Source organism: Octodon degus, unplaced genomic scaffold, assembly GCF_000260255.1.
Source record: "Octodon degus isolate 3935 unplaced genomic scaffold, OctDeg1.0 scaffold00148, whole genome shotgun sequence".
NCBI classification, from domain to species: Eukaryota; Metazoa; Chordata; class Mammalia; order Rodentia; family Octodontidae; genus Octodon; species Octodon degus.
In genome coordinates, this window is record NW_004524724.1 from 6,338,087 (window position 1) to 6,357,430 (window position 19,344).

General features: G+C 47.3%; 1 protein-coding gene across 1 annotated transcript in view; it reads right to left on the reverse strand.

Moving 5' to 3' along the window:
* Mtbp (MDM2 binding protein) overlaps positions 1 to 19,344 on the reverse strand; it is an 85,894-nt gene that overhangs the window by 15,329 nt on the left and 51,221 nt on the right. Inside the window, exons 14-15 of the mRNA XM_004642265.2 lie at positions 10,746 to 10,907; positions 5,127 to 5,244 (exon numbers count right to left, since the gene is read on the reverse strand). Coding sequence (XP_004642322.1) covers positions 5,127 to 5,244; positions 10,746 to 10,907 — 280 coding nt within the window. The remainder of the gene's footprint in view (positions 1 to 5,126; positions 5,245 to 10,745; positions 10,908 to 19,344) is intronic.

The window sequence follows — 19,344 nt, forward strand, 5'->3', positions numbered from 1 at the left end:
CCTGTAATAGACTTCCGAAGGCAAGGTAATAAATGCTTCAATTTTCTATGAACTTGAAAGATTACTTAAAGCACAATCATGAAATGACACAGCAATGGGATTCTCCCCAAGGGCTGTTGTCGCCGTGATCACAGCATTCTGAACGAGCCCTGGATCGCTGCCACACCTGAGAGGCCCACAGACACTGCCTCTGCAGGCTGCTCTATGGACGCCGTGTTCTTCGTCCAGGTAAACCTCCTTGGAAAGATGGAACGGACCTTCCTTCAGGATGAAGTGACACCTGAGTCTATGGACTCTCTAAGAATGAAAACTGAACCTAGGAACAATCGCTATTCCTACATTTCACCTGACGAGACTGGCACAAGCTAGGCTACAGTCATTTAAAATGACACTCAGAACTGGACTGATTCCGGAGCAGGCACTGCTTCCCTAGCACTCTGTACATCAGAAGAGCTCACAGTACTCCAAATACTGAAAAAGGGAAGCTAGTTCTCGCAAGCACTCAGTGACTGCTCACCGCAGCTCTGTCCTACACAGGAACGATCATTACGTTTTGCTGGGCGTGTTTGCACTCGCTTATCAACCCACACTCTGGGAGGCAGAGGCAGGAGGGTCACAAGTCGGAGCCCACTCTGGGCAGCGCAGCTTCACATGAAAAATAAAAAAGGGACTGAGGATGCGGCTCAGTGGGAAAGACCCCGCCTCAGTCCCTCAGTGCCACAAAACAGCAAAGCAAACAAACAAATCTTTCAATACTTGCACAGAAAATTGATTTCATAAATTTATATTAATTTATTGTTTATTTTGTTACTCAAAGTGAGCATTTTTATTTATTCATAATTACATGACTAAAATACTGCCATGGTTTTAGACCCATGTTTCTCTATATTAAGGATCACTCACACACTGACAGTGCTCCTTCCCCTTTCTTTATTCCTTTTTCTTGGGGGGTTACCAGAAATTGGACTAAGGATCTCATGCTTGCCAGCAGGAGCTGTGCTGCTAAGCTATATCCCCAGCCCTTCCCTTCATTTTTAAATTGAAAATATAAATCTTACAAAAAGAAAGAAAATATAAATATAACAAAAGCAGCCGCACAGAAAACCTGCTAATGTATCCTCTGAACCTCACAGTCCAAGAGGGCAGGAAGTACACGAAGAGTTTAATTTAATTCCTGTGTGCGTCCTATCTAATAGTGACTGATAAAGGTTTCTTAATGAATATTACTCTCAATCATTTTGCAGACCAGCTGCAGCGGTGACATGTACAATTTGCATTTATATAGAACACGAACACAAGGATATCGAAGCAATTTAAAAGCCTTGCTTGTGATAAATTACACTACCAAGATATGTCTCGGTTAAAAAAAACAGCAACACTGACAACACCTTATTGTATTAGCATTTTTAAGCTTGAAAGCTACGTTACCACAGGCTCTCATTAGGTTTCTACAATTTTGTAGCAAACTAGGGATTTTCATCTTTAACCTAGGAGGACACAAAAAGTCACACAACAGGTGATTATGTCTAAAACCAGACTCTGGTCCTCAAATTCACTCTGCAGTGGCACATTACCCTGATTTAAATCTGTTTTAACACAAGCACACTACGCAACACGGCTCTGGTGCACAACCAAGAACGTCACTGCAGGCCCGTGCAGCGGCAGTGTCTGGCACTCGCTGTGTGCACGTCAGGCGATGTCACAGAATGAGTCCACAGTGAGTGTCAGACTCGCAGCAGCTGCTTCTGACTGACTGAGGCCACGAGCACACCAACGGAAAGAGGCAGGAACAGCGCCACAAAGTGTCGTGAGAGCCCCGGCAACGCAGCCCCTCGATGTCCGCAGAAGGGACCGCAGGGTGCAAGGGGACTCAAGGAGAAGACCCGGGCCTTGCCTGACAAACGAGTCTTGGGCCAGTGGGGACAGCTGCAGCACACAGCACGCATCAGGCCTGCTGGTGGAACAAGCTGAAAGCCCAGTGCTGAGGTGCGGGAGGTTAGATTCCTGACAGGGCTGAGGAAAGGAAGAAAGAAGGCAAGTGGACCCAGAAGTTCAGTGTGTTTCAAAGTGGGATAAACTGAGGCAATGATGGGGAACCTTCAGAGCTTCTGTGATAACAAACCGTGGGCTGCTGCACGGTGCCACAGGTTAGCCACCACCAAACCAGGGCCAACGCCTTTCCACGAGCTACAGAGAGACCTACACCAGAGGGAAGAGCTGTCTGATTCCCTTCCCAGGAAGCCACGCGGGGCTCTACTTCTCAGTTATGGAGTGGGCCAGCACGGATCAAGGTGGCATGCTGTGAGACCCGCATGCAGGACCGTGGCCCTCACGCCACCCTCCCACACATCCTGCCCTGCGCTTAAGATCACAGAAGCTTCCCCTGGAGGGACACAGCCTTGTACCTGTCCAAGTCTGCTGCTGACCCAGAATAAAGCCCCAGCACAGTGCAGCAAGACGAATTCCGCTCACCCTGGCCCTGCTGTGTTCCCTGCAGGCCAGCTCCACCTTGCACCCTGCCCAGCAGGAAGGGAGAGGCAACCACGCCACAGCCCGGTGGGGGTGGGGGGTGGGGGTGCACGCTGACACTGGAGAAGGCTGGATAAGGGAAAAAGCGAAAAAGCAGCTCAGAGGAGCATGAGATCGTCAAGAAAATACATTGGAATGGACACAGTCTACTGAGCATTTTTATAGTATCAGCTCCCATCTCCACAGGACTAAAAGATCACACTGCTATGAAAAAAAAATACAAGAAAATGTACTAGGAACTTAAGACATGAATACTACTACTAAAAAGTTTAACAGAAACGAAGAGAGTAAATGTAAGGAATACTTTTCTGGGACACACAGTGAAAACCTCAAAGAAACATAGAGAGAAAAGGCAAAGTTTGAATTAAAATATCCAGGACGTTTAATGTAAATTAAAATGGGTATTTCAGAGGAAAAAAAAAAAAAAAGAAGAAAACAAGCAGAGAGGAATAATTGATGAAGAAATACTAAAGTATCTCCCAGAGATACTTCTGTCTTTTGAAAAAAGATAAAAATCTCAAGACTAAAACATCCTCTAACCACGACCTCAGGTATTTCAAAACAGTAAGGAAAATGGAAAATTCCGTAATTTGTAGATAGGACAAAATACATACTAAGGAACAAAATCTGACTGGCAGCAGGCTTCTCTTTAAGATAGGAAGTCCAGGAAAGCGCGGCACTCCCCGAGGAGAGGGGCCAAGCAGGCCCCTGGTCACAGCTGTGCTGGGCGAGCGCTGGCCCGCTTTGGTGAGATGCCAGAGAGGAGCGGGAACAATCGCTGAAGGAGGAGAGAACTGTGCACTGAAGACACAAAGAGGACGGAGGGGACAAATGGGGGACTACCACCTCTCCTGTAGGAGGTAAAAGACGCTGCCTAAAATTGGTGGGCATAATGAGCCGAGGAGATGGCTCAGGGGAATAAGTGCTTCCCTGGCAAGTGCAAGGCCCTGAGTTCAATCCCGGTTCCGCCAAAAAAAAAACTGGTGGGCATGAGACGGAGACTCTCTGTCCCCCTTGCTCTTCCCCGCTATCTTCTCCTGTGCCTGTAGACACTACAGAGGCTCCCAGGGCGGCCCCGGTCCTTTCCCTCTCCTCCTGGGGGTCTCACCCTGTGTCCTCGTCCACCAGCCTCCTGAGCTAACTCCAAATAGAGGTGAGGTCTCCCCCGCATGAGACCATGGGCTATTTCGTTGTGGATAATGGAGGGCAAACTTAGCATCTCTAAAGCACACTTCTCCACTTTGTTCTCCAAAACCGTTCTCGCGACCAACATGCCCATAACCTTGTCCATTTTATAAGTGAAAACATCCCTCACTGCACCGTGGAAGTCAGAAATCTAAACTGTCTTGAGCTGGGGAGATAGCTCCGCAGCGTAAGCACTTGCCCGGCAAGTGCAAGGTCCTGAGTTCAGTCCCTGGTACCAAAAATAAATACATAAAAATAAACTGTCTTGCATGATTGTTTCCCTCTCCACACCCAGCCCACGACAGGAAGGGCTTCACTAGCTTACCACCAAATACACCGTGAAGTTGTCCTACGGGTCTAGTCTGAGGTCTGTTATCTCTCATTTAGCTTACAGCAAAGCCACTTAGTGGATTTCTTTGTCCCCAGTTTCTCTCTCTGTAATCTATTTGTCATAAAAGATCAAAATTCATTTATGGAATAAGTCGCCATCACTCGGCATAAATCCTTCAATATACTTCTATAATACAATGCGAATTCTGTGTGATGACCCAGGGGTGCTGTCCAAGCGACGTGTGTCAGTGACCCACATACCCGCCAGGGCCCCTGCACTCTGGACCACCCACGTGCCCTCCGTCAGGGCCACCCCCACCCCCACCAGGAGCGCAATCACCTCAGCCACCATGCAGGCTCCATCTGCGACCCAGAGTAACCTGCAGCGCTCACATTCACTGTCTGGTCGCTTGCTTGGCCCTGACTGGCTCTCGGGTTGAAAGGATAGGAGAGATGCTTGGGTGTCCCCCGGTGCCTGATGGTCAGTGCCCAGTAAATACATGCTGACATCCCAGTAAACACATGAGAGAAAAGTGTGGCAAATCATACAAGGGCACAACAGAATAGCTAGAGGTCGTGATCTGCCATATTTGGGATGAGGGCACTGTAAGAGGGCCTCGATTCCACCGCTTAACCGTTGCCAGCTGTCCGTGCTGGTATGTGCTGTAGCAGAGAGCTAAAGCCAGGACTAAACATGAACGCTGCCTCCCGGAGAGCACTGCAGAGGGAGGGGAGCACACGAGGACACAGGTGGGGGCACGTGCTGAGGCGCGGGGCTGTGCCCACCTCATCTAGACGCGCCCGTACGAAGTCTTCCTAAGCATGCGCCCAGCGTGTCTACAGACGGCAGCCCGGAAGGCTGCCCGAGAACGTTCGCTGTGATTACATACCCTGCGAAGTGCACGGAGAAGGCGGAGGAGGGCAACCTGGCCCTGTTCGTCAATATATCACTCTCGATTATCCACTTACAGGAAGTGAGCGCTTCTTCCATAACACAACTATAAACTTGTTATAAAATAAAGGATTAAGTTCATATAAAAACTGTGAGCTATAACATGCTGTCTTACAGATGCAAATATTACCTCATTTTTTGTCCAGCTTTTTCAAAAGTTTCCAAATTTTGAAGAACATACTTCTCTGGCCATTCCAAAGAACTGCTTTCCATTAGACTTGAAGAGCCAGGGTCTACTCGAGTGGCAGCTAAAGGGAAAGGAATATTAGTAAGAATTAGCATACTGAATTTTGCTACGTAAAAATATAAACAGAGGTATAAGATACGTAAGTGTGGGTCATAGCCCACACTTAGCTGCACAGGACCTGGCTCGGGCATTTATTACAGATCTCTCCGGCGGTCTGAAGTGCAGGAAAAGCCAGAGAAGCTCACTGGAAATGAGTAAAATAGCTCATCAAAGCAAGTCAGAAACTGAAAAACCAGCACTGTTAGGACTCATGAAATGAAAGGGTAATTTTGCTAGTTTTAGTAAATTATTTTTAAAGAACCAGGGGCCACCCTCTAGCGAACACACTAGATGTACTAAGTGATTTTCATACTATAAACTGGAATTAGCGCAAATAGACTAGAAAATATCATCTTCCAAAATTCCAAATTCCAAAGACAAGATTATTTCACTCTCAAAGGTATAATAATAAAATGACAAATACAGGGACTGTTCTCAGGGAAAGACTACTTTAGGGATAATCCTTTTTTGTTTTTGTTTTCTTAATTATTATTTTTTAAAATTAATTTTATTGAGAAACAAATAGCAATGAGACAGCTTCAAAACAGGTTAGTAGGACAGTTACAATAAATTTTTGTTTTTCTTTTCTTTTTTTCTTTTTTGTATTTTAGGGAAGGGTCTACAGGGTGTTCAGGGTTTCACTACTAGATTGGACTTGTAGTGATCCGCCTGTTTATAGTCTCCCAAAAGCTGGGATTACAGGCAGGGATAATCCTTATTTTTAAATTAATATAAAATACTTTAACATGCATATCCTCAAATCACTAACACTGCAAGTATTACTTAGTGCTTGAGGGTCTGTCCTGACTGTTGACTTGATTGGCTTAAGGAGCTTAGTGAAAAGCGCGCCTAGGGTCTGTGTGTGGCTCATGGGTGTGCGACATTAAGGGCCACAGCTGGTCATGGCCCTTTCCTTCCGTCTCTCTTTACTGCACCCTCAGCTTCTGGGATATCAGGGATTGAGAGGTTTCTTCCCCAAGGCCTCCCACACGACCTCCCTGGCTTCGAGCCAGTCCACTAGGAACCAAAGCTTCTGAAACCCTGAGCCCAAACAGACCTCTCCTCCTTTATGCTGGGTGTCAGACATTTTGTCCCAACAACAGGAAGTGGACCCTAAAATTACTACAAAAATGTATGTGAGACTGTGTTTTTTTCTAGCTAACATGCTGCTGCGAACTACAGTAAGACTATAGTAAGACTATTTATAACGTGAACAAAAGCCCAGAGGGACACTTCTTTTCTCATTAGAAATTACCAGCTCACTCACACTTTGTTAACACTGGCAAAATTACTAATGACACGACGTTTGTGAATTCTAAAACTGCCTGGCTATAAACTCTATTTTGAACCATTACATCTTAGTTCTAGTAACTGGCAGAAAATCACTGAGTAACAGCTGTTTAATCAAGTATCAATAGGGATACTTATTTTCAAATGTGCGGTGATCCTTTGAAAAAATGATCTGGCAAAGAAATTTTTAAACAAAAGTTTTTAAAAATGAAAACAAAAACCTGTATAATTAAACTATTTCACATTGAAGATTTAAGAATATTTTAAGTATCTACATTGGATTGCCCTCACCAAACACCATACAAATATGCCACTTCCCACTTCTTAATAAGGATAGCGAAATACTATTTTATAGCATAATGAGATTTATAATAAGGTAATATGCTTAATGGAGACACGGCTTTCCACTAAGGGAAAAAAATCAATAGCAATTCTGCACAATTGCATCCCGTGAATTCATAAAAGAATGCAAGCCATCTTTTAAAAAATACTACACTGTAAGTATTGCAACATAATGAATTTTTAACCTTGCTTATACAACCAACATAAACATGAACGACATAGGTCACATATTTAAGAATGGGTGGACAAACGTTCATGCTCGTCTCATTTTTAGGAGAATAACCATATGGTCTTTACAGCAAAATAAAACAACATTCCATGTATTGGTCTGTCAGGACACTACACTTTGCTAATACCAGAAAGGAACAGAAAGCTTCTCTGAGAAACCAAGAAGTCCCTTTTTATAGTGTTTTATTGGTGAACAAGGAAATCAAACCAGTACAACAGGAAAACAGGAAAGGGACCTACAGAACGTCACATCACAGCAAACAGAAGTGGTGTCACTGGTGACGGGTGTAGGTACTGAGGTTAAGCCCTAATCTCATCCACCTAAATGTGAGTGTGTCATGAAGAAAAGGCTACGTTGTTACTGGTGTGACCTGTTTGATAAAATGAGAGTTAGAAATGCATACTGCAAGGTTCATTTTTAAATGTCTGGAACAGCGAAACCATGGCCTCGCGCAGTGAGCCAGCACATTGGCTTACGCCCGGCCCCACGGCCCTGTGGGGAGGCCACCACGGTACCGTGAGCGCGGGCAGCACCTGTGCCGTGGGCAAAGTTTTCCCCAACTTTGTGGAAATGAGTAAATACAAGGTCAGGTTAAGCCACTGGCTACACAACGACTTGCTACTTGTCACCCAGACCAGAGTTTTTGTAAAAACAGAGCCGAACCAGAGAACCTTATCAATTGCTAAGAGCTCCTAAGGTGTAGGCTACAAATAACAGCTCCAAGTAGGAAGTCTGGCTGGCCCTGCTGTTTGTACAGGTGGTGGAACTGGTGTGGAGAGCATCTGCGCAGATCCACGAGACAAGGACGTTAGGTACCCTGACCTCCTGAGGAGTCGCGCTCACACGACAGCCTCAGGTGGTAAGCACCTTCCGAGCTTCAGGGCGCTCCCCCAGGCCTGAGCGCCGGGTACTGCGTCAGGCCCCGCGCCCACCCGAGGTGGAAGTGGGCGTGCACTCTGCACACAAAGAAGGCTGACATTTAATGCAGAACTGCACGATGATACGCAATTTTAACACATGAGAAGCGAGGTGAAGGCAAACTGTAGGGAAGAGCACTAGAAGGAACGGCTGAAGTGGAGCAGGGTCTGAGAAAGTCTCTGAAACACTGACGCGGGAGTCTGAAGCGTAGCCACTAGTGACGTGGGCACAGGCCAGGGAGCCGCGAAGCTGGCAAGGACCGCACGCTGTGTCACCTGGCTACCATGGAAACGGCTGGAGACAGGGGTGGTGGGACTGGGCTCATGAGAGATGGCGCCCAGTCAGGAACTCTGCGGTGTACTGCCCCAAAAGTATTTGTATAAAATCCCCAGCCATTACTGTGCTTTTCCCGCCTTTCAACCCTTCCATCTCCCATGCAGACCCTCACCGAAGCCCACCTCAGCGCTGCTTTTCTTATCTTTATAATGGGGTGTGCTCAGGGAATCCCGTATTCTCTACTCTCCTGAAGCATCACGCTGGATCTCCCGAGTCCCTCACCTACTGCCGAGCCACTTGTGCGACCCTGCCCTGATTAGTTCTCCTTCCTGAATTTACACTGAGTTACTTAGCCAAAAACCATACAACACTTACTCCACACCAGGCAACTTGCTACCCAAGGAGCAAGTAATTAATTTCATCTTTATAATGCTTTTTTCCTCGTACCAGGGATTGAAGTCAGGATCCTGCACTTGCCAGGCAGGCACGTATGCTGCTATCTCCCTGGCCCCTAATTTCATCTTTACAACCACCCATCATGCCCGAGATAAACAGGTCGGAACACAGGCCGATGGCCTCAGAGCAGGCGCTGCGGGGCCAGTACTCAGCCTGGCTGCCACCACGAAGCGAAGTTCCTGCCCTGATCCAACACATCCCTGGCACGGTCCCCCTGGGCCTTTCCAAGGGCGCTGGCAGTCGCTGAACTTTGGTACTGATATGAGGGAGGGTGACACTAGCACAAGTGACAGCCTCTCTGTCCTGCCTGGTGCTGTGTGCACCAAGCTGCTAACCCTCAGGAGAGCCCTGCCACCCCCAGGAGAAGCCTGGTTGCAGGCTGTATGATTCGCCCACTCGGGACAGGAAGAAGTGAAATAACGCGCCCCAAACCGGGCAGCTAAAGAGTGACAATGCTGAGATCTGGAGCTTGACCAAGGCCTGCGTTCTTCCACTGGGTGCTATGTGCTGCTGCTTTTGTATCCTGCTTTACAAACAGATTGCAATCTTACTGAAGGCCAGGGACTCGGATTTTCGTTTCCTGGTGTACCTTTGGTGTCAAATACACAAAAGGTACTCAGAGAACATTACTGCTAACTTGATTCTGTGATTGTTTCCTCATTAATCCATGCAATCAAATTATTTGTACAAAATAAAACCCAAAAATTGTCCTCTACACTTAAAACTGTGCCAAATGGATCTTCAAATGCTTTCTTGGTAGATGCTGAAAAGCTTCGCTCTGTTCAAACTCATCACAACACCACAATCCAGGAAAATAGAAATCCAATTAATATTGAAATGGCTCTGGGCCTCCTGTGTATTTTGGTGACTGTTCCAGCCCGAATGGGTGGCAGACACGATGTATCTTATCCCACTAAACTGTGTAGATCTTACTTTCCCCACTTTCTAAAAATACAGCATAATAGATGTCTATCCATTCTGGCAGCCGTGGCAAGGATAATAAGAAAGATCACTTGCTAATGTTGGGCACGCTGAATGAAAAGGGTGATCAAAAAGCCCGTACTCCTTAAATGAGTGCAGAGAATATACCGTGATCACAAGTTAGTGAATGTTTAGGCTAAAACAATTACTGCAGTAACGAGTCCCCCGCGGCACTTATCCGGCGCCACCTCGGAGTAGCCCTGGGGCCTGCTTCCCGAGGTCCTCAGCTGCCTCCACTGGCTGCCTCTGCGTCTTGAACCAACTCATGTTTACCTTCCATTTTCACTTTGGGGGTGAACCAGAATTTGTATGCTGCTAGCTCTAGTGACGAAGGGGAGAAGGGCCCAGTGCCACGCCCGTGAGCCTGTGCTGTGTGGGCTGGTGCTCGGCGGCAGCGGCATCCACACTGGATCGCACGGCACAGACACTCCGAGAAGAGGACTTCCAGACTGCTTCACACCGAGGCAAGGGCAAGGCGCCAAGTGGGAAAACGAGGGGTGTGTCTGGAGGGGGAATGGCAATGTGCCCCCCCTTTTTTTTTTGTATTTTAGGGAAGGGTCTACAGGGTGTTCAGGGTCTTACTACTAGATCGGACTCGTAGTGATCCACCTGTTTATAGCCTCCCAAGAGCTGGGATTACAGGTGCATGCCACCATGCCCAGCCTCAGTCGCTGTCTCAGTGCGCCCCAGGGATCAAGTCCCCAGCCCCTGTGCCTGCTTGCAGGAGCTTTAATCTGCTGAGCCATTTGGCTGGCCTGGCAAAGTGCTTTTGACTGTCATAAATTTTAAAAAATTTATTCACTGTTGATGGCCCCTTGTATACATACATACTCTTATATAAAAATATGCATTATTTAAATTTATAAAATGCATTTTGTTTTGACCAATACCTCTCCTAAGATTTAGTGATAACAGCTACCACTGATGATGCTACAAAAACAAGAACAAAATTCAAAGTAATAAAAACTTACCAGTGAACGAGGCTGAGGGCTTAACACTGTCTCGCTGTCTTAGGACCACGTTAGGCATGAGGGCATCCGAGTGTCGGAGGAAGCGCTCCCTGGTGAGTCTTAACAGGCTTCTGAGCTCCTCAGCAGAAAATGCCGCAGACTCCTTTGCCAACTTTCTCCTTTCTGCGAGACAGACCAATCTAATTAACTATAAGACTTGCTCCAGCCTCTCTAGAGCTTGTCTACTCCTCTCTTATGGAAAATACGTCCAAAGGTAAAACAAGTGACTTTCTCCAGCAAGTGGGCATTCCTGGGAAGGGACACTTGCATTTCGTCTTCTTTGTACCTAATGGCAGAATTTCCAGTTATGTGAGATAGGGAGAAAAGAGTAATCTGTTAACACCAAATATTGGTAAATAATAAAGACAAGTTTATAAAGGATTTTAGAAATATATTGTAGCATATTAAAAATGGTCACACATAGTTACTCATATGAAACTAAAACCTGTTAGACATTTTGAGCCTTTCTCAAAACTGAAGAGCACAGAAACGGAACAAAACAGGATAATAAAAAATGATACATGACACTTCCAAACAAACTTTGTGACAGCAAATGGCTGTGGTGTGGTGTTACGGTATGTATCTAGATGTCCTTCAAAAGCCTCACAAGATCATGCAGGCAGGGTTCTTGGACGACAATGAGATTGTGACGCTGGTAGGAGGCGGGGTCAGGTGGGAAGAGGAAGGTTCAGGAGCAGCCTGGAAAGGCTCGTCTCCTTCCTTGGCTCCTTCCTCCTCTCTACTTCCTGTTCACCACGCCCTGAGCAGCTCTCTTTCACCAGGCCCAGCCTCGGAACCAGACCAGACTGAAGCATGAGCCAAAACGAACTTCTCCTTCCTGAGGTTGTGGGTGTCAGCTATTTTGCCCCAGCAATGAGACAATGAATACGGTACCTGAAAACAGAGTAGCAGGGCAGGGCACATCACCTTGGGGGCCATCTCTGCCCCAGGAGGCACAACTGAGGTGCCTGAAGCTGCTGGGGGAGGTGTGGCCCATCGGACTGGAGGGATGGGCAGGGACCCAGCACAGCACCACCCCTTGGAGCCCACCCACCCTGCCTGCACTTTTCTTTCAGAGGTCCCGGCCACAGACATCACGTATCTTGGAGAAAAATGCTGCAGCTGGTTAAAGAAGGGATGAATCGAGAGTCTGGGTGCAGGTGGCACTCCAGGCCCTGCTGCGGAGAACCAGCAGCCATGATGCCACCCTGGAAGGCTGAGGCTTCTGCTCTTGAAAACCTAACCACCCTCAGGAAAGAGCATCAGGCGTCATACTGGGGGAGAACTAAGCGCTCAAGGCCAGATGCCAAATGTTAACCTCAGCACTCTCCAGGGATGCTCACTGGATATTCTATCAGAGCGGGAAAGATGCCACACATTGATGGAAACTTGTGCAGGGGAGGGCGCTTCACCTCACAGCCTTGTGCACACATACAAGGCCCAGAGCGCAGGAGCACAGCCAGGGCCCTCTCCCTCCCAGCTCTCAGCCAGTTAGGAACCAGGCAAGCTTTGGCCAACCCTTGCTGTTTCACCTCAGGACTGGCCAGCGTGTGGCATGCAAGCTCTGCTGCCTGGTGAGCGTCCTTCCCCTATGGGTGTGGTCTGCAGTGCCCTAGCTCGGACACCACTCAGTAGCTAAGTTCAGTGCTTGGTAGATGCATGAGAAATCAAGCCCAGATCTAAACCACAGTTATCATCTTTACCAGCAATTTATCTCCATTTGTATATTTCTCAGGTCTATTTCCAAACTGGTTCTAATTTTGGGAGGTGAAGAAGGCACCACTGTGATACCCCAAACTGAAAAAGTCCAAGATGAAGAAAGAGTTAAAGCAAGCTATGGGGGGGGGGGGGAACTTAGCAGAAATAAAACTACTGCAGAGAGCACAGGAAAGCTTAGAGACCAGCCTCATGACTGAGAGAAGGTGCGTGGCCAAGCACTGGGCACTGATAGGGAATGACTGCGCAGCACGCAAGGGCTCCTGCACATAAGCTGATGAGAACAGAGACTGACAGCCCCACACATGGGTTCCGAAACAAGGTGACGATGTCTCTCCAAGAGTAGAACAAGACACCATGGAATTAGGAAAGAAAACCAAGCATTTTGCTGAGAAAAGTCAATATATTAAAGTAAATGTCCTGGAAAGAAAAAGATCTGCAAAAAATAAAATCATGAAAATGCTATGTCAAGAAAACCCTTCAGACTAAGGTTATGACTCTTCTACCGAACGGCACATCAACACACAACGCAACAACACACAAGTGAGGAAGGGGTGATGAGCAGAGGGCACGGGAAGGCCCTGCACTCAGAGGCGGGAGGCTTCCAGGACAGAGGCTCCAGGGAGGGGTCAAAGCAAAGACCAGGAGCACCAAGAAGTACAAGAAGGTCAGTGATTTCTCTACCAAACAGGTAGGACAGGAGCAAGGCTTTAAACATACTGAGGCTAAATAACTTTCAGTCTCAAATTCTGTATTAGTTATTAACCAAATAAAAATACTTTCAGACATGCAAGAACTGGATTACATTTTATGAATTTTTATACCTAGGAGCCATGCATGCTTCTGAAATTTAAATAACAAACTGGTAATCAAGGAAAAAATGAGAACAAGAGGTCCAGGAATGAGGAGAGTCCAAAAGAGGAAGACAGAATCTCCCAAGCCCTCAGCAGCTCTAAGCAAGACGCCCAGAGCAGGCTGAATATGATATACTCCCAAAAGGCACTAATTGATAGATAAAGAAGGAACTGGTATCTCTGAGCACACAATGGACGTGACATTTGGAGTATGGCAGTCATGTTAGAGCCTCTAAAAATCGTTTTGGCACTGAGGAGATAGCTCAGTAGTCTAAGCACCCGCCTGGCAAGCGCATTGGCCCAGCGCCAGAGCCAGCCACCAAAACCGGGCGGGGTGGCACATGCCTACAATCCCAGCGCTGGGGAGGCTAAGACAGGTAGGTCACTATGAGCCCAAGCTGCATAGCAAGACCCTGTACCAAATAAATAAATGATTAAAAAATTAAAAAAAACATTTTGTCTGTATGCAAGAGTAGGCAAATTAAAAATGAGATGATTTGATCATTACTGTGTTCTACATGGCTTGGGGCCAACTTATTTATATAGTTATAAAAATGTTAACCTAGCACTTGTTTGTCCAAAATGGTTGTACTCTAAGGGGTCCCTACAAGAACAGGGTACAGGGAGCATGACTAGAGATGTGATCTTTACCTACCACTATTGAGTGGTAAGTAATGTTTGAAACCAATAAATCAACAAAAAACCCAACGCCAGTGCACAGGCAAGGGCTGGAGTGTCCCTGGCTAGAGTGGGATTTCCCACCTGGAACCCTCATTCACCAGCAACACAAGAGTGAATTCCCATATCTAAAGTGCTGCCCTTGACTTTCGGAAAGGTACTTAGTGTGGTGAGTGCACAAATCCAAATAAAGAATAATCAACACTTCCCAAGAGACAAAAGCAGCCACACATACTATTTGGATTCTGCCAGAGGGGAGGGGGCGGGAGATCGGGCATGTGCACGCAGAAGCCCCAGCATGAGTGGCATCACTATGCCCGGCAAGCATGTATTCATAAAAGCAAAAACCTAATAAACAGGGAGGAGCTCAGGAGGTGGAATGGTGGAAGGTTTTTTTAATGAATTTTTACACCTAGGAGCCATGCACGCTTCTGAAATTTAAGTAACAAAATAAATTGGTAATCTAGGAAAAAAACGAGAACAGAGGTCCAGGAATGAGGAGATTCCAAAGGAGGAAGGCTGACTCTTCTACTGAACGGCACATCAACACATAACGCAACAACACACAACTGGGGAGGGGTGCTGAGCAGAGGGTGCAGGAAGGCCCTGCACTCAGACGTGGGGGAGGCCTCCAGGGCAGAGGCTCCAGGGAGGGGTCAAAGCAAAGACACCAAACCAGGAGCACCTCGAAGTACCAGAAGGTCACTGATTTCCTACCAAACAGGTAGGACGGGAGCAAGGGAAAGGTTTCTGTTTCACACTTGAATCATCTGGATTTTCATACTACATCTGTGTATTTCTTTGCTAAAAATGTTTCATTTTAAAACACCTATAAGCTACTAATGCTTTCTTCCACAAACACTGGTAACTTACAGACACAGGCACAATTCGAGTTCATAAGTAGACACAGAACGTTACATGACGCCATGGGCCAGCGCGTTCAGGACTCCAGGCAGCCAGCTGAGAAGGTAGCACAGGCCTCCGCTCTGCCTCATGACATCTGCTCCCAACACGCCGTACACAGTCCTCCCTGACACACGTCCTGCGAGTGCCTTCCAGACTCGGCCCGTGCAGGGCAAGCGACTCAGGGCTCTGCACACAAGTAGCACTGGTAGCAGCACACGGGGAGTCTGCGTGCAGCCCATCTCGTCTTCTTAGAGAATAAGCTCCACTGCTCTTTAGTCTGTACAACGTGCTGGTAGCACTTCAGAACAAGTTACCAGTGAGGAGCAGGGCGCCTCACAAATCAGCCCCTGCATTTGTGCTGTCAGCTAACTTGCAACTTGGAGAGCAGCGTAAGGACTCATAGTGATCTTAATGACTGAAAAAACACGAAGCTGAAGTCAAGAACTGAGTTGGCAAGAGAACGCCAAGTCCTAAAAGTTATTAAGTTACTAATAACCACGGACTTATTAAAGAGAAACGCGGGCTACCTGGAGCAGCCAATGAGTGAGCATCACTCCCGTCCGTACTGGGAGCTGTGAATTTCCAAAGGACGCGATCCTATTTGTTGATTCTTGATGCTATTTCTTGTGCAAGTGGGGTTCTGTTCAGAAAGCCCTTGCCTATACCTGTGTCTCCAGGAGTTGTGCCCACTTTATCCTCCCGCAGGTTAAGTGTTTCTGTACTAACAGTTAGATCTCTGATCCATTTTGCTTTTAGTTTAGTACACAGTAAGACAGATGGTCTAGACTCAACCTTCTGCATGTGGATTCCACCTTACTCCAGAAAGAAGGGCCATCACCAAGAAAACAAATACTACTAAGCGCTGGTAGGGATGCTGGAAAAATGGGCCTTTCTGTACTGTGTGTGGGAAAGCAAACTGGTATGAAACCAGACAGTCTTCAAAAAATAACCCAGCTCTTCCACTTCTAGTTATCTTCTCCAAAGAGTGAAAGATTCCAAATTACAGCAATCCATGCTTTATAGCAACAGCACAGCTCCACACACGGTGGCCTACATGCCCGCTAACACATGAGCAGTTAAGGAAAATGTGGCCTTCTACGCATTGGGTACTAGTGTGCCATCACGCAGGATGAGCTTGTGCGGAAATGACGCGCCTCGGGATCGTGAGGTCGGTGGTGGGAGTCAGACCCACACGCTGGTGTTACGCAGTTTCTCTTGTATGAGAAACCCAAAATATAAATAAAGGGCAAAATTAAACATTAAACAATGAGAAGCAGGGATCATACTAAGTAGTATCTTATTCTAAAATTGTTCAGCATTCTTAAGCTTTTTCCTAAAAAGTTACTGAAACACAGTATCACTAAAAACGTTTCCAAATACAAAAGACTATAAATGAAAACACAGGTAAAATACAAAATTTTAAATTTTATGTTATCATTCTAATATTAGACTGACTATAATCTTCAAATCAGTAAAATGAATAGCTTATTTAAAACTAAGGCTCTAATGAACCTGACTTGATGTCCACACTACTCTAAAAGCAACTCAGCCGAGCCGCCAGTAAGCTCATTTTTCTGAGAAGCTTCTCTTCCTCATCTGGTCAGGACAACAGTGGAAAGTCAGTAATATAATCGACTCCATATTTTGTTCACAATTTTGGAGAAACCTTTTTGAAAAAGCTCTATCTCGCTGCAGAATACACAACCCTTGTCAATTTCATGCCTCTGGTTTGTTCCAAATCAGCTGTCGCACTCACATTCCTCACTTCCCATCATATATCAAGGAATTCGCTGCATTAAACACTTTGCATGTGGAAGTAGTTGGAAAGCACTGAGTGGCTGCTCCGAGTGCGCACGCTGTGTGCTGTGCGTGGCGTCACCTTCCCCTGCCTGGGGACGCAGGAATTCAACTTGGACACACCTCTGCTATTAGATGTGTCATCTGGGAGAAGTCTGGGCAGAGAAGTCACCCTGGCTCCTCTTTTCATTACTGAGACAAAGCCCCTGACGCCCACAGCTAAAGGAGGAGCACTTCACTGCAGCTCACGGTCTGCGGAGGGCTCAGGTCACAGCGGGCTGGCGCCAAGGCAGGGTGACGTGGCAGAGGGGCCTCACACAGGAGAGCCTTCCACAGCAGGCAAAAGGCATCAAAGAAAAGCATAGCAGTTTTCCCAGCCCCTTTTCTGCTGTATCTAGGCTTGGGTGGTGCCAGCCCACTCGGGACTGATTCATAATCACCTATCCTGCATCCCAGCATCCCACGCTCTTGACCTGGCCTTCTCCAACACAGTGCCAGGCATGGAGGGCACATTTAGACACAAAGCGTCCCAGAAGCCCTCTGTTCGCAGTGTTCTCATCAGGAATGGGCTCTTGGGGTCACTCATCTGCACCGTGACTGAGTGCTGTGATCACGAATCGGCAAGTAGCTCCTGGAGGTTCCGGAGCTTGGAGCTCCAGTGCTGCAGCGCCACGCAGCCACATGTCCGCTTAGCCTCCCCACCCCTTCCTTGGCCAGCCTGGCCTCCAACTCTGGGGACACTCCCAGCCCTCAGAGCCGCTGAGCTGGAACTGTCACCACCTCCCGGTCTGGAAGAATGTGGAAGCGCAGCCAGGAGGTGGGAGCAGGGGTGCTGAGACCCAGCACTGGGGCTGAGGCAGGGGAATTGCCACACTTCTGAGGCCAGCCTATAATATGGAGCAGACCTTGTTTCAGAAGGAAAAAAGAACAGAGTAGTGATGCTGAAGGAGCAGGTACAAAGGCCGCAGAGGCACACGGGAAGGGAAGTGGGCCCGGGAGCAGGGCGGCAACGGAGCGGAGCCCAGGTGCCGGCAACGCCACTGTCCCACGCTTGGAATCCACTCTCCACAGCTACAGGAACAGTGAGAGCAACGCAGCTGGATCAAGATTCGCATATGTGCTGCTTTTTCTTGAAACTGATTTGCCTGCCTAATTACATTTTCCTTGAACAAACATCATATGTTTGGTTAAAAAAATGAAGACTGTACAATCCCCTGGCTGTGTACAGCTGAAAATGTCTGTAATCCTCACATGAATAATTAAGGCTTAGTATCTTAAAATTGTCTGCTATTGAATCAATAGGCTACTGAATTTAAGATATTTTAAATATGATTTTAAATAAAGGAATATTATTTTTAATATAGTGTTAATTTTTTTCTACATGAAACTAAAGTCTCAGGATTTTAATGAGTTTCTTAGAAATTATATATCAATGATATGCTTAAAGTAAGTTCGTATTAGGCTATAATGCATGCTTCAGGTTTACAAAAAAGTTAGGACTGATGACGAAGTTAATAATAGACCAAACATCTTAAGCTATGATCCTTAAAAGTACTCCCTGGGCATGGTGATGCATACCTACTATCCCAGCACTCCGAGAGCTGAGGCAGGAGGACCACAAGGTCAGTCCTAGCCTGGATGACTTAGAGACCCTGCCTCAAAATTCAACAAGGCTGGAATGGACTTCAGTGTGAGAGACCTGGGTTCAGTTCCCAGTACTGCTGGAAAGAAGCAAGGGAGGGAGGGAGGAAGAGAGGGAGGGAGGCAGGGAAGGAGGGAGGCTGGGAGGGGGGAGGGAGGAAGGGAGGGGAGGAGGGAGGAAAGGTGGGAGGGAGGGAAGAAAGGAGGGAGGAAAAGTATCAATTTCTCATACAAGGAAGATGGGTAATGCCAACTGCACTCAGTATGAGAAGTGCTTAGGTTCTTAATGATGGTGAGGATTAAAGTCTAATCAGAAAATAGATCCAGAGCGCAGGCCTGGCGAGTGAGTGAGACCACCCGGGGCCCGCCGGATCCTAAATAGATCAGAAGCACAGGCCCAGCGAGTGAGTGAGACCACCCTGCCAGATCCTGAATAGAGTGCAGGTGAGGCGAGTGAGTGAGACAACCCAGGGCCCGTGGGATCCTGAATAGACCCAGAGTGCAGGCCTGGCGAGTGAGTGAGATGACCCGCGGCCCGCAGATCCTGAATAGACCCAGAGCCCAGGCCCAGCGTCTGAGTGAGACCACCCGAGGCCCACAGATCCTCATTCGATCCAGAGTGCAGGCCCAGCGCAGAACCCTTCAGCAGAATTCCCTGCAAAGAGGCTTGAGGCAAGATCCACCCAGCTGATTCAGGAGCAAAACATCTTGCCAGAGAGACACAAAGGGTTCAGCTCCAACGGCTGCAGCAGAAAGAAGTGGGGCGCAGCAGCCAGATCCAAAAACACCCACCTGGAGGAATCTGAACTTTGCAGGTCCGGTCCTGGTGCTAAGGTAATAACTCTATCTAAGCTCCACACCAAAGGTCAGGAGACAGTGGTATACAAAATGACAAAGAGAAGGAACAAAATGCAGTCTCAGGCCCCGAGTCCACCCAGTACAAATGCAGAAGACACTAGCATAGAGGA